Source organism: Echinops telfairi, unplaced genomic scaffold (assembly GCF_000313985.2).
Source record: "Echinops telfairi isolate 266 unplaced genomic scaffold, ASM31398v2 ScPeMD7_10;HRSCAF=50, whole genome shotgun sequence".
In the NCBI taxonomy this organism is placed as follows: Eukaryota; Metazoa; Chordata; class Mammalia; order Afrosoricida; family Tenrecidae; genus Echinops; species Echinops telfairi.
In genome coordinates this window covers 317,082-331,548 of record NW_022103907.1, presented here as the reverse complement: position 1 = coordinate 331,548, position 14,467 = coordinate 317,082, and the positions used below count along the sequence as shown (strand labels likewise).

Sequence of the window (14,467 nt, the reverse complement as noted above, 5' to 3'; positions counted from 1 at the left end):
AACAGAAAAGTGGGTGAAGGGAGACGTCAGATAGTGTAAGACATGGCAAAATAATAATTTATAAATTATCAAGGGTTCATGAGGCAGGGGCGACCGGGGAGAGAGGGGGAAAATGGGGAGCTGATACCAAGGGCTCAAGTAAAAAGCAAATGTTTTGAGAACGATGAGGGCAACAAATGTACAAATGTGCTTGACACAATGGATATATGTAAGGATTGTGATAAGAATTGTTTGAGGCCCCAATAAAATGATTTTTAAAAGGCAAAGCCTAGATAGTAAGTCTGCTAGTTTTCAGGAGTCAGGGAATAAGACACTGGGGAGGACTTACCTCCTGGGGTCAGAACAAATAGATTCTAAGAAACTTTTCCTTCCAAGAAGCCATAACTTAATAGGATTAATTAGCAGAAGAACTTACGCCCCAAGGAACTGCGGGAAATAACACAATAATCAACTTTCAATTAGCTCGGTGTGGAAGCATTGGTAGTTCACTGGTATAAATCTCACCTTCCCTCCAGAGAACTGGGTTCAATTCCAGTCCAAGGTATTTCATGTGCAGTTATCATCTATCTGTCAGTCAGTACTTGTATGTTACTATGATACTGAACAGGTTTCAGGGGAGCTTCCAGTCTCAGAAGACCTAAGAAGACATAGTATTCTATTTCCTAAACAATGGGTAGGAGAAATTAAAAAACGTTCTAAAGTTGACTGTAGTGGTGACTGCACAACTCTTCTTAATATGATCGAAGTGGACATTGATAGTATGATATGTGGATTATATGAGTCACATGTGAATTGCATGATATGTGAGTTAAAAATAAGACTATTTTTATGGCAATAAAAAACTTATGACTGAAAACTGTTTGGCCCAGGACGGGCAGTGTTTCATTCTATTGGGCATGGAATTAATCTTGAGTTGGGAGGCCGGATTTACTAGCAGAGTATAGTGGCGACAATCAGGTGTGCCGAGGAAAAGGAGAGCCTTACCAACACCTTAGGACGACTAGGGGTACACCCAATCAACGTCTCTCAGAGATACAGAGGCCTCCTTTTATGAGAGGGAAATAGAGTTCACAAAGCATGTACCAAGACTCTAAAAATGAAACAAACAAATATTAGCTCTGTCAAGGAAGGGGGTATGGGTTCCTGTAAGAGAGGGGGAACCCATACCCAGAACCGATACATTGTCTAAAATATACAGTTTCCAATAGGAAAAAAGAAGGCATGAAAGAAACCAGAAAGCATAATCAATATCCCAGAAAGAAAACAGGAGCAGCCAAATGTCAGATTTAGCAGAAAAATGTTTCAAAAATGATCCTTGCTGCCATGTTCACAGAACTACAGGAAAGGATGAATAAAGTATGACATAGTATGTAGACAACGTTGCATCAGACACAGAACAGCAACAAAGGGATTTAAATTATTTCAAAAGAACTAAATGGAAATTCTAGATTGAAAGTACAATAATGAAATTTGAAAGTTTACAGAGACATGACAATAGATATGAACAAGCAGAAGAAATAATTAGTGACCTTGAAGTTAAATCAAGAAATGTAAACCCGAGAACAGAGAAAAACAGAATGAAGAAAAGTACAGAGTGTCACAGGGATCTATTATACTCCTTTGGTCAACTGATTTTGAACAACAGTTCCATGACCAATCAAATGGAGGAAAGACAGTCTTTTCAACAAGCCTTGCTGGCTTTCTCCTCCCATAAAGAGTTACGGTCTCAGAAACCCACAGGGGCAGGTCTACCCTCTCCTACAGAGTAGCTGTGGGTCTGCATCGACTCGATGACAGTGGCTTTGGTTTTGGAGGGCTGGGACAAAGGAGCCCTGATGATATAATGATTGGTTATGTACTTGGCTGCTAACCATAAGCAGTTCAAACCCACCAGTCACCCCACAGGAGAAAGAAGAGGCTTTCTGCTTCCATGAACCTTTTCAGCTATGGAAACCCTATTTACAGTCACGATGAGTCAGAATCAGCCCCAAAGCGTGGTTTTGTTTGTTTCTTGAGTGCTCAATTGTCTAGTCACATGCAAAAGAATTAAATTAGACTCTTACTTCAAACAACGATGGTGAGGATGGCACAGGAGCAGGCAGTGTATGATTCTGTTGTCACAGGTCACTGTGAGTCAGAATCGACTCGATGGCACCTAACAGTAATAGTTGTATAAAACTATGTTTGTACATCATAGCAAATTGTGACTAACAATGTGAGTAACAGGAATTCCATAACACTTATTTGTCTTCCACGAAACCTGAGAGACAGAACCTGGTTTAACATCAGGTAAATTGTGCAATGAGCTTGTATCCTATAGTGAAATAAAATTACTTGGTAAGACTCTTCTATCCATGTCTTTGTGACTCCCATCAAATGATTGGATGGGACCGTGAAAATATGATGTGTGAAACACTAATAGAGGGAACTGGTCCGTTTTACCATTCCCCTGGCTTTTAAGTGAGTCATCCAGAAACAGAGAGAAAGGATCCCATGATCATCAAGAAAGAAGAGCCACCATCAAAGTGCATATGAGATTGCTGCCTCAAGTAGCAGAGGCAACAGAGGAACAAGAGGAGTGCATCAAGACCATGAGACAAAACTGAGGAGCCGGTGGGCTTCCTCATCTATGGAATGAGACAGAGGTCAATGGACCATACAGCTGAGAGGCTGAAGACCAGAGGAAGACCTGGCTGTGGGCGTTGTGGAGAAGAGGCATTGCAGGCAAAACTTGTATCTTTGTGATTGTTAGCTTCCCTAATAAACCCCGTGATTACGAGTGTTGTCAGTGGGCTGTGTGTGGCCACTGCAACCGCTTTTGGAGCCCACCAAAGAAGTAGAGTGTTAAGAGCGGGACAGTGGTATCAAAATAAGACAACAAAGGGCAGAGGACAGAACCTGGCTGACCTCGGCCTTGGGCAGCCATGGAGTTATACTCTCCTTCTGTTGTTTGTATCCAGAGGAGCTCAGACATGGCCCGCCATGACATTTTGTCATATCCTTTCACCATACTTATTCAAGCACGGAATGTGAGAAGACAGACTATATGAAGAAGAACATGGCATCAAGACTGGAGAAAGTCTCATAATCTACTAGTAACATGTAGGTTACCCAACAACCTTGCCTGCTGAAAGCAAAGAGGGCTTGGAGCAGTTATCGATGAAATCAAAGCAACCTTCTTATTAGATTATCCCTTAATAAAAGCCAAAGTCATCACAGCTGGACGAATACCCAGCATCAATGCTAAATGGAGAAAATACTGAAGCTGATGGCACCTGACAACAACTTAATGTTTGTTAGCATCTCTGCTCTGAGTGAATTTGATCACACACATGTGTTCTTTGTAAAATGCCATATTTTGTCATTTCCCATGGATTTTTATAATCTTGAAGATGTCTAAATGTGTGTTCAGAATTCTGGAATGATGCCTGATAAATGTAACAGGGAGGAAAGAGCCGTCTCACTGCAACCTGTGGCAGCTGAGCCTTAATAACTCTTTTTCAGTGTATCACGGTGACTCAACCTCACTGACACGTGGCTACATTTGGGGCATCTGCTGTGACATCCCATCCACCCACACGACCTGTTGCATTTTGGTCCATGTTTTGAATTTCTTTACTTGCTTAGTTAAAAATAGACACTAAGTGTAAGCTCTTGATTACTGAATTGAGCAATTTTAAAGATGAGTACTGGAAGCTTTGAAAGCCGGACTCAGTTTGGCTGCGAGAATCTCGCTAGCTGGCAAGCTGAACTCTTCTTCATTAGCCTTGTGGCTGGAAGGAAGTTGCTACCCTGGGAGGCAAAAGTTGTATTTTGAAGATGAGTAACTTTTAAGAATTCCATATATAGTTGTTCACTTGGCTTCTCCATTCACTCTTCACCCCATCCCCTTTTCTGATCTCACTTCCCATTCTCCCTGTCCAAATCCTTATATTTTAAGTATCCATTTTATGGAAGTGGAAGGGGACCTGGCAGCACAAAGGTTAAGTGCTTGGCATTCAAAGTTACCCAGCAGCTCCTCAGATAAAAAGCCCTGTTTCCATAAAGATTACAGCCAAGGAAACCCTTCAGGCGTTCTACTCTGTCACACAGGGTCACAATGAGTCAGAAGAAATTTTGTGGCACCCAGCAACATATGGTTATGTTACCTCCCCAAAAATGATTTTTTTTCAAAGATATGTACTTACGTTTTTTTATAAAACAGCCTTATCAAAATAGAGGAAAGAGCTGGGAGTCAAAGGGCATTTATAAAGGTCTAAATAAAGGCATGTACATACGTAAATATATTTATATATGAGGATGGTGAAATAGATCTATGTGCATATATTTATAGGTTTAGTATTAAGGCAGCATATGGACATTGGGCCTCCACTCAAGTACTCCCTCAATGCAAGAACGCTTTGTTCTATTAAACTAGCATTCCATGATGCTCACCTTCCCAACACGATCACTGAAGACAAAGCAGGTGCATAAGCAAATGTGGTGAAGAAAGTTGATGGTGCCCAGCTATCAAAAGATATAGCACCTGGGGTCTTAAAGGCTTGAAGGTAAACAAGCGGCTATATAGCTCAGAAGCAACAAAGCCCACTTGGAAGAAGCATACCAACTGTGTGATCACGAGGTGCCGAAGGGATCAGTTATCAGGCATCAAAGAACAAAAAATCATATCATTGTGAATGAGGGGGAGTGCAGACTGGGGACCCAAAGCCCATCTGTAGACAATTGGACATCCCCTTACATAAGGGTCTCAAGGAGGAGACGAGCCAGTCAGGGTGCAGTGTAACAACGATGAAACATACAACATTCCTCTAGTTCTTTAATGCTTCTTCTCCCCCAGTATCATGTTCCCAATTCTACCTTACAAATCCAACTAGACCAGAGGATGTACACTGGTACAAATGGGAACTGGAAACACAGGGAATCCAGGACAGATGAACCCTTCTGGACCAGTGTTGAGAGTAGAGATACCAGGAAGGTGGAGCAGAAAGGGGGAATCGTTTACAATGACCTATATATAATCCCCTCCCTGGGGGACAGACAACAGAAAAGTGGGTGGTGGGAGGCATCGGACAGTGTAAGACATGACAAAATAATAATAATTTACAAATTATCCAAGGTTCGTGAGGGTGATGAGGGACAGGAAAAATGAGGAGCTGATACCAAGGGCTCAAGTAGAAAGCAAATGTTTTGAGAATGATGAGGGCAACAAATGTACAAATGTGCCTGACACATGGATGGATGTATGGATTGTGATAAGAGTTGTATGAGCCCCCAATAAAATGACTTAAAGAAATAAACAGAGTCCAAATGCTTCGTAGAATGATGAGATTTGCCTCCAGCACTTTGGACATGTTCTCCAGAGAGACCAGTTCCTGGAGAAGGACATCATGCTTGGCAAAGGAGAGGGTGAGTGAAAAGGAAAAGAAAAAGACCCTCAATTAGAAGATTGACACAGCAGCTGCAATAATGGCTTTGGACATCACTGGGATTGTGAGGATGGAGCAGGACAGGCAGTGTGTCACATTCTGTTGTATGTAGGGTCACTATGAGTCACGCCTGACTGACAGGCCCTAACAACAACATTGAAAAAAGACTGCCCCGAAAAGGTAACTGAACAAGTTGTCCTCTGAAATGCACAAAAGCAGGAAAGAGACAAAGTAAGAGCGAGACTTTTAGAAAAGTAAAATTTAAGCTTAGTTTAGAAGTATAAAACGGATACTCATCAAATAGCCACAAAATGCTAGTGCATTCAGACTGTTATGGACATGAAGAATGAACTGATTTTCCAGTCTGATCAATGGAGTGAAAATGAAGGAAACTGAGAACACGTGAGGTCCGAGCCAGAGGAAACCACGAAGACCGAAAACAAGCAACACCCTTCTTCCGCATTAGCAGCAACAACGGTGGAAGAATTGGGATATACATCCATCTTACTTCCATCTCAAGAACAGGAAAATCCAAACTGACCTCTGGGTTGAAACTTTAAATACCATATAGACTCATGTACAAGCCAAGTTTTTCAGCACATTTTTAATGCAGTTTTTGTGGCAAAATTAGGTGCCTGATATATGGGTTCATGTTGGTCTTATGGGCTTGGGCAGGACTGGGTTGGGATGTTTTCTTGATGTGCACGTAACCTTTATATAAAACTCTCCCTTATACCTGAGTTTCCTGTGATTTGTTTCTCTAATGGACCCTGACTGACACACACCATGTCTCCAGGAGTCAAAATCAACTCAGTGGCAACTTAGAACAGAACTTTGTAATGTTCATCATAAAGATTACCAATGGTTCGGAATCTCAGAACCAACTCTTACAGTGTGTGCTTATCGCCAACAGCCATACAAGAAAACAAGGCAACTAATGAAGGGCCGGGTGCTAAGCACCACAGAGCACATTCTGTGATCCCAACACGCAGGCCACAGTAAAGGTCCACAAGCACAAGGGGGCCTCACAGAGATCATGAAAAAGTGAACTGAAAGATCATGGAATCCTTCCAGGAACTTCTGGAAGCCCCCTTGTAATAGAACTTGAAATATAAAATGACAAAAATTGGACAGAACCAATTGAATCAACACGCAATGAGATCATCATTTAATGAAGCTCTGCTAGAGTCCATTGGTGTGTGCCTGGAAGAAGGGATGTGTTGAATCCGTTCGGGTACATACCCAGATTTCAAGTCAGTAATCCTCAAACAGTTTGTCGCATCCAGTCCCACTTTTCCATTCCGGACCACGCTCGATAGGAATGGGGAGAGTAGAGGAGAAATTCGGTTCAAGGCCACTTCTGGGGACATTTTAACTTGACTTGCTAATCGCCACTGGAAGAGAAGCAAAGAATTGTGGTCAGAGTATCATGAAAATTGGCACAGCACACAGAAGTTTGTCTTGCTTTCATAAATAGTTTGTTTCCTATTTTTATTGCAGTCACTGTTACTCAGCTGTTTGGGACATGGGCTACACCAGGGCCTTTCAGAAACACAGCAGCCCCACAGGAGAAAGATAAGGCTTTCTACTTCTGTAAACAGTTAGTTTCGGAAACCCACAGGGGCAGTTCTACCCTGTCCTACAGGGTCGCGATGAGTCTTCATCAACTTGATGGCAGTGAGTTTACCCAGGTAAAACAATCTTATTTTAATTAGTCTTTGACATTAAGGCACTAATAAAACACAAAGACAAAAGGAAAACCAATCACTTAGAAATGCATGGGCTTGGAGGGGGAAGTGTGTGAATTGCCCTTTATAGGTCTCTAAATTAAAGTCATGGCTTTCAGAGATGAATAAGTCAATTGAAAGGATCATCTTCTTCCTACATCTGAAAGATAATCCCACATCAAAAGCAAATTGACCTCCAGCAAGTCACAATTATAAATAAGTGATGTTATGGTTTTCGTTTTCATTTACAAGGGGGCTTCAAAAAGTCCATGGAAAGATGGAATTGAATGATAACAGAATTTTCCTATGAACTTTTTGATGCCCCTTATTATGCCACGTGAGCATTTACATATCCTTGCTAAAAATAAATGTTGAAAATAATTTGTCGTTTCAGATAGTCATAAAGGAGGAAACTGCAATGATCTTTCAAAGAACAAGAATGAAATATTGACCCTCGCTATTGATGGCACTTATAAGTATTCTGGGGGTGGGGGGTGGGGGGTAAAGTATGAGTCACAGGCTCCTCTTCTGACTAGTTCACCAATGGCATTTCCTCCACCATCCCAAAGTAGGGTGAAAACCTAATGCACTGTATAATCAAGCATAAAGGTGATGCACATTTTTAAAGAACTTCCACAGACATTCTTATGAGCCAAAACAACCAAACCCATTGCCATCAAGTCAATTCTGACTTCTGAGTCGGAATTGTAGGAAGCCTCATCTTTCTCCTGAGGAGCCACTGGCAAGTTTGAACTGCCGACCTTTTGGTGAGCAGTCCAATGCTTAAACCACTAGGGCCTAACCCACAGTCCCGCAAGGACTCCTTATAGTATTATACAGTAGTATACCAGTGCCATCAAATCACTTCCATAGGGACCCTATTTAGGGCTTCCAAGCCTGCAAATCTTTTCAAGAGCAGGCAGTCTCTTTCTCCCTCAGAGCGGCTGGAAAGTTCGCAGTCTGTCACTTACTCCACGGTGCCACCAGGACCCCTTCATATTACTACCCAAACCAAAGCCTACTCCATTGAGTCGTTGCCTCATCACCTCCGAAGTCTTATAGATCCACCTGAAACCTTCTATCGCGATTCCAATCTTTCTTCCACAGAGAGGCTGGTGGGTTTCACCTGGACCGCCAGCTAGCAGCCCACCGTCTAACCCCCAGGGCTCCCGGGCACAAGCTTGGGTTTTAAGACAGGTGATTAGAGTTTCTAATTTACAGGTAATAAGAATTGTTGTTGAGTCCCAGCGAGTCAATTCCAACTCATAGCAACCAGGTAAGAAGAGAAATGCCCCATACGGTTTCCAAGATAGCAGAAAGAAGAGGCTGCCTGCTCTCATAAAGACTTACAAAGCCACAAAAACAACTTTTATAGAGTCACCATGAGTCAGAATCCACTTAGCAGCAGTGGGTCTAGGCTTTGACATCTTTACTGAGGCAAACTGCGACATCTTTCTCATACAGAACAGCTACCAACCACTTGTCCAGGTGGCTACCAACCACTGACTTTTCTATTCCCAGCTGAGAGTTGAACTCCTGTGTCACCAGGGCTTCTTGGATAATATAGGTAACGTAATTTATCTTTGAACAATAGTAATCATTGAACCCAATTTTGCAACATTTCCATCTTTATTTCTACTTAATGTCATAATGCACAGAGTATGCTTTTCCAGATCACATACAAAACACATAAAAAGCAAAGATCTCACACATTACAAAATTATTTCTCAATGTTATTTCCACGATGTTACTATTTTAGCTCTCATTTCTTAAAATAAAAAAAAATTTTAAAGCCGGTCCTGAATATCTACTACCCTGTAATTCCATTTATATTCCCCCAAGTAACAAGGGTTCCCAGTTCATTGTACTGTTCCCATTTTACAGGGAGGTCAGCAAGATTAAGTAATTTGTTCAGGGTCACACATTCAGCAAGCAGAGGGTCAGAGTTTAAATCTAGATCTCTCTCAAATTCCACTACAATTTATTTTCCTTTCTTCTTACTAAGAAAGCATCAAGAGACATTTCCTTTGTTGGTCTTTTTGAGGTTTGTTTTGTGGGGTGGTGGTTTCATTTTGGTTTTGAACTGTACATCTGGGGAATTTTGAACAGAAGTAAAGCCATGAATTCAAACTGATGGCCACTTCACAGCCCAAAGCAAAAAGACTACTGTTGAAGGTAGCCTGAGGGATTCACGCATCAAACACTAACAGGAACAAACCTGTTGGCTGACACTAAACAACTGTTTACGAAGGGTAACTATCAAAGCCAAAACCCAAACTCACAGTCATGGAATTGATGCCAACTGATATTGACCCTATAGGACAGGGGACAGTGCCCCTGTGAGTTTCCAAGACTGTAACTTTTTAGGGTTGTAGATCAGCCCTGTGTTTCTCCCACAGAAAGGCTGGAGATTTCGAACTGCTGACCTTGAGGAACACATCCCAATGCATAACCATAGGGACTATGAGGTATTCTAATTGAGCAACTGTCAAGCTCTTGGAATGACACCCAGGGAATGATCCGCTTGTTTGCATAACAGCCAGACTACTATTTTGACAGTGCAACATTTCATGCCTTCAAATCTGCTTCAACCTTAAGATGTTGTGACTTCTCTAAAGGAAAGGGAAAAAAAAACTTGGACTCCCAAGTCGGGTCATTGCCAAAGCTGATGGTCCTTTGGTGCCATGAACCCAGGACATGGACAAGGAACCTCCCACTAGTATTAACTTCTACACATTGCAGCACTGTAATAAATAGACAAGGCTTAAACCAGACCAGACCCCTTTGAATGTTAAATGGAAAATTTATATTTCCTTGTTTTGAGATATTACACAATGAAAACTCAGAAGCACAATTTTTAGCGAGATGCTGCCCAAAATAGTCACAAACGGTACGTTTCAGGTCTGGGAAATACAAAGACGTCTAAAAACACCATTGAAATTCTTGTAATTAGATAAGATGACAAACACGGAAACAAGTGCCCCGCTGACGTCATGGAACGGAAAGAGGTAGCGTCCTGATGCGTCACTTCAACGTCATACAGCGCACGAGGGAAGTCACACTGGGGAAATAATTTCTCCAAGGAGCAACATCCAAGCGAGATTAAGTCTAAATCGGCACGGACCAAATAATGGCCATCGCACTGCAACGGTCATCAGTAGGACACTCCCCCTTCCTCCCAAATTGTATGAACCCCTTCATCCGCCAGAAGCTGGAGGAGCCCGCGAATAATCAGGGACTGGGAACGAGCCAGATGTGTAGAGAGAAGACTGGCCTTTGGGGCTGGTTTCTAAGGCATTAGCGTGATGGGGGTGAGCAGAACACCTTTGGCACAGGGGGGGGCCTTCTCTACAGGAAGAGGAGGCGAGCCCTCTGGCTGTATTTAAACCACGATCCTCAGCACCAGCTGTGCGCCTCAGGATCCAACCGCCCCGCACCAGCCCCAGTCCAGGTACCTGGAACTTCGTTCGGTAACCGCTGACTACGTGCGTTACAGGTTACCCGAGCGCGCCCCTGACAGACACGCCGACCTGCGCGCGCACCGCGGGCCGGATGCGTGCGCACGCCCGACGTCGCGCCCCGCCCCCTCGGCGGCCCGGGAGCTGAGCAACGTGCGCGCCCCCGCGCCACGCCGAGCCCGCGGTGGGAAAAGGCGTCCCGGCGGCGCCTGAAAGTTCGGTTTCCGCGCCAACCCCGGGGGTGGCGAGGGGCGCAGGTCCTGAAATACCTGCAGGACTCTGTGACGGAAGGCGGGGAGCCGAGGCCATTCCTGGAAGCACAAGGGCAGTTCGTGGGCGGGGGTGTTTCGGGCATTCAGGTGGGCGCCCCGTGTGGACGTCTGAAAGGCCCGCGTCGGTAGCGAGGGTTCGGAGCGGCGTCCGTGGTTACGGGGTCGGGCAAAGGGCGAAGGGCGAAGGTCAGCGTCCAGGTCGGAGCGCACCGCCTGGGTTAACCATGACCGCGTCTGGGGACCCCGGGAAGCAGTGGCAGGAGGAGGTGGCGGCGGTGGTAGTGGTGGGCTCCTGCATGACCGACCTGGTCAGGTTAGTCCGGGGCAGCGGAGCAGCATCTGCGGCTCAGGGGGGCGGGTGGATGGTGCCGCCTGCTTCCTTGGCACTTTGGGCTTTGGGGACGGCGAGTGTGAGCTACAGCCCGCCTTTGAGCTGAATTTGAGTCCGTAATTCTCAAGAAGGGTGGCTGAGAGGTCAGGATCATCCTTGCTATAAACATCTTCGGAGACCCACTCCTATTTTCTCCATCTGGTTACGGACCTCTTTCCCCTGACTGGTCGAGGGACTCTCCACGTTGTTTGACACGATTTTCTTCTTCCGCTTCTGTAGAATGGGCCCACCTGACAAGGTTGTTGGGAGAACTGAATGAAACCTGTAATCTTATCCAAGTGAGAGATTATTCACCGGAACCTTTCTCTAAAGAATAGAGTTCAAAAAGAGGATCAAGTCAGCTTTCACGTTACTGAGAGTGGGGATTGCTGTTATCATTTTTGGCTTCTATTTTAATATTATGGTAGCCATGGATTACTTTATAGCAACCCAAGTGTGAACCAAATTTTTTAAAATTATATTTGCAACCATGAAATAGATAAAATATGCTAAAAGGAAGTAGTTCTTAAGCTGCTGAAAATGGATGAATTGATTGTTCGTTTATCTTCTTTTTCTTCCAACCTGAAGGTGGCTTCCCCCCCCCCCCCCCCCCATTATTAAAATATCTCCTTTGAAAGGAAAAATCAGATGATCAAAAAAATTGTAAAGAAACGCCTACCTATCAGAATACTTCTGTTTAATATTTTAGGGAAAAGCTCTTCGGAAATCTTCTGATTCATCCTTGATTATGGTATTTTGACATCATGAAAATAAAAAATAACCATACTTCAGTTAGGACATCATCTGACTTATCTATAGCACTGAATCTAGAAGAAAGCAAAAAGGCCACGAGACAATCAAAATAAGCCACCAAGCCTCCTGCACTTCACTAAAAAAAATTAGTGCCCATGTCTTTACATGACCAGTTTAATCTTGCTTTTTTTTAAATGTTTATGGGAGGTCATTTAGTTTGCAAACCCAGATTAGAAAGAAACGGACTAAGACTTTACTGAAAGTGTCTACAGGCCATAGCTTAATGACTCCTAAGGCCTCACTGCCTGACAACTTAACATAGTAACTGATGTGATAGCAATTACTCTTTTCATGGAAAGGTAATATAGTACTTTTTAAGTACTTTATATAAAAACAGGGCATGTGTTTCATTTTAGAAATAGTCTTATCCAAAGTATTTAAAACAAAATTTTAGTTACATAAAGTAATACTAGACCTTCATAAAGCTAAATAATTCATTCTTTGAAAAATCCATGTAGCTAAGTTTTTATAGCACTTTTACTGTATTTTTTTAACTTTCTACTATATTTATTTACAAAGATAAAAGCAAAGAGATTTATTGGAGATTCAGAACAGTTCAAATAGGGGATACATCTATTCTCACAAAATGAAATCAAATGCTTCAAAACAGTGGAGTATTTATGAGTAATATCAAGAATTAAAAGCGCAGCATTCTTGGAAGGCAGGGGCAGGACAACTTGAAGTGGGGGGAGGGGGGCTTTACAGTGATTCGCTGGAAACCCAAATAAGGGTTCATATTGCTTAGGTTAAGTATGTGACTAAAGGGAATTTACAGGGTGATCACAAGGTAATTGCATATCTTAAAACATTTCCTGGGGACAAGTGAGGAAATTTCGGTGTCAAGGGTCTGTGCCAAGCCCAGTGTTCAGGAGGGTTCTTTCCATGTCTTTAAGTTCACAGAGAAAAACATTTACTTGATGATGTGCTTTAAATCTAAGGATTTGAAAGTTGCAAATAAGTCCTTTGATGTGTACTTTAAGCATTTTTTAACAGTTTGATTGACCTATAATTCATACATCATACAATTCAGTAGTTTAAACACATTAGAAAGAGTTGTACAATCATCATCCCAATAAATTTTAGAACGTTTTCTTTCTTCTTGTCCACATTGTTATTAGCTCCCTATTTTCCCCTAATCTCCCATGCCATAGCCCCAAGAAATTAGTAGTCAGTTACTGTCTCTGTAGATTTTCCTATCCTGAATTTCACATAAAGAAAAACACCCGCCAAAACAGCAACAGTAACAAAGTAAAACCTCAATTGAAAAGAAAACAAGAAAATGAAAACTAACAAATTTAAAGTGGGTGAAAAGGGAGAACAAATGATAAGGTTATAAATTTTAAAGACATCTGTATCACTGATAAGGTTATTCACATCCCTGGTCAATGGTCAGAAGGAATTCGCCAGAGGCCTAATCCTCCTGGAGGGCAGTTTGGGGCTTTCTCTGTTTCCCTTTCCAGAGGCCCTGGGGAAAACCGGTTTCCTTGCGTTTTCTCATGTCTAGAAGCTGCCAGCATCCCATAACTCCTGGCCCACCCTCCCATCGTCAAAGCCAGCACTGGCCAATCGAGTCTGTCTCATATTGATTCACTCTCTTCACTCTTCTGCCTTCCTCTTCCACATTGCAAGGATTACGTTGTGCCCACCAAGGTAATTTAAAGTGAAAATCACATGAAGTCAGCTATTAGCGCTCTTCATTCCCCGTTAACCATGTGACGTAGCATTCACAGGTTCCAGAGGTTTGGATGTGGACCCCAGCCCGTGTGATCCCATGTATGTCAGCGTGGTTCTGTGCTTCACAGGGTCTCTAATGACTTATTTTTCACAAAAAGCACCAGGCCTTTCTTCCAAGGCGCTTTCCAAGGCGAGACCCCCCCAACCTTTCAGTTAGCCACTCAGTGTACCGTTTTCGCCAGCAGGGTACAATTTGAGGGACCATTATCCTGCCAACTACCAATGATAACCCGTAGCAAACGAGATAAAACCTCAGAGCTGGAAGGAGCTTTGCAGTCCACCAAGCCACCCTCCACTTTCTACAGATGAAGTAACCGTGGTTAACTGAATCGCCAGTTCACACAGCCATTCAGTTGTGTAGTGACGGCTGGGATTCGGGCCTCCCATTCCTTCTCTTTCCGTGAAGCCACCCTGCCTCTCACACTGATGGCACAGCAGGCTGAGCATCGGGCTTTTGACTGCAAGGTCAGCCTTTCAAACTCGCCAGCCACTCTGCGGGAGAAAGTTAAAGCAGTCTGCTCCCAGAAAGATGGACAGCCTCAGAAACGCTAACAACCCTGGCTACTCCTGTAAAGAGTTACAGACTTGGAAACTCAGAGTCGGAAGGGACTCAGTGGCAGTGGGAGTTTTTGCTTCTCACTCAGACTAGTATTAATTTCCTTTTTTT

General features: G+C 43.2%; 2 protein-coding genes across 4 annotated transcripts in view; one reads left to right on the top strand and one right to left on the bottom strand.

Moving 5' to 3' along the window:
- The window catches only part of BABAM2 (BRISC and BRCA1 A complex member 2), a 528,405-nt gene extending 517,721 nt beyond the window's left edge, over positions 1–10,684 (bottom strand). The window contains exons 1-2 of the mRNA XM_004711139.2: positions 10,609–10,684; positions 6,669–6,820 (exon numbers count right to left, since the gene is read on the bottom strand). Coding sequence (XP_004711196.1) covers positions 6,669–6,796 — 128 coding nt within the window. The 5' untranslated portion in view covers positions 6,797–6,820; positions 10,609–10,684. The remainder of the gene's footprint in view (positions 1–6,668; positions 6,821–10,608) is intronic.
- RBKS (ribokinase) overlaps positions 10,467–14,467 on the top strand; it is a 118,912-nt gene continuing 114,911 nt past the window's right edge. The window contains exon 1 of one of the 3 annotated variants that reach the window (XM_045287053.1): positions 10,467–10,604. Coding sequence is in view for 2 of the 3 variants with exons in the window: in XM_045287052.1 (XP_045142987.1) it covers positions 11,108–11,196 (89 nt within the window). In the remaining variant the exon portion in view is untranslated. Of the gene's footprint in view, positions 10,605–11,051; positions 11,197–14,467 lie in introns of those variants that run through there. The other 2 variants (XM_045287052.1, XM_004711094.3) reach the window with 2 other exon arrangements.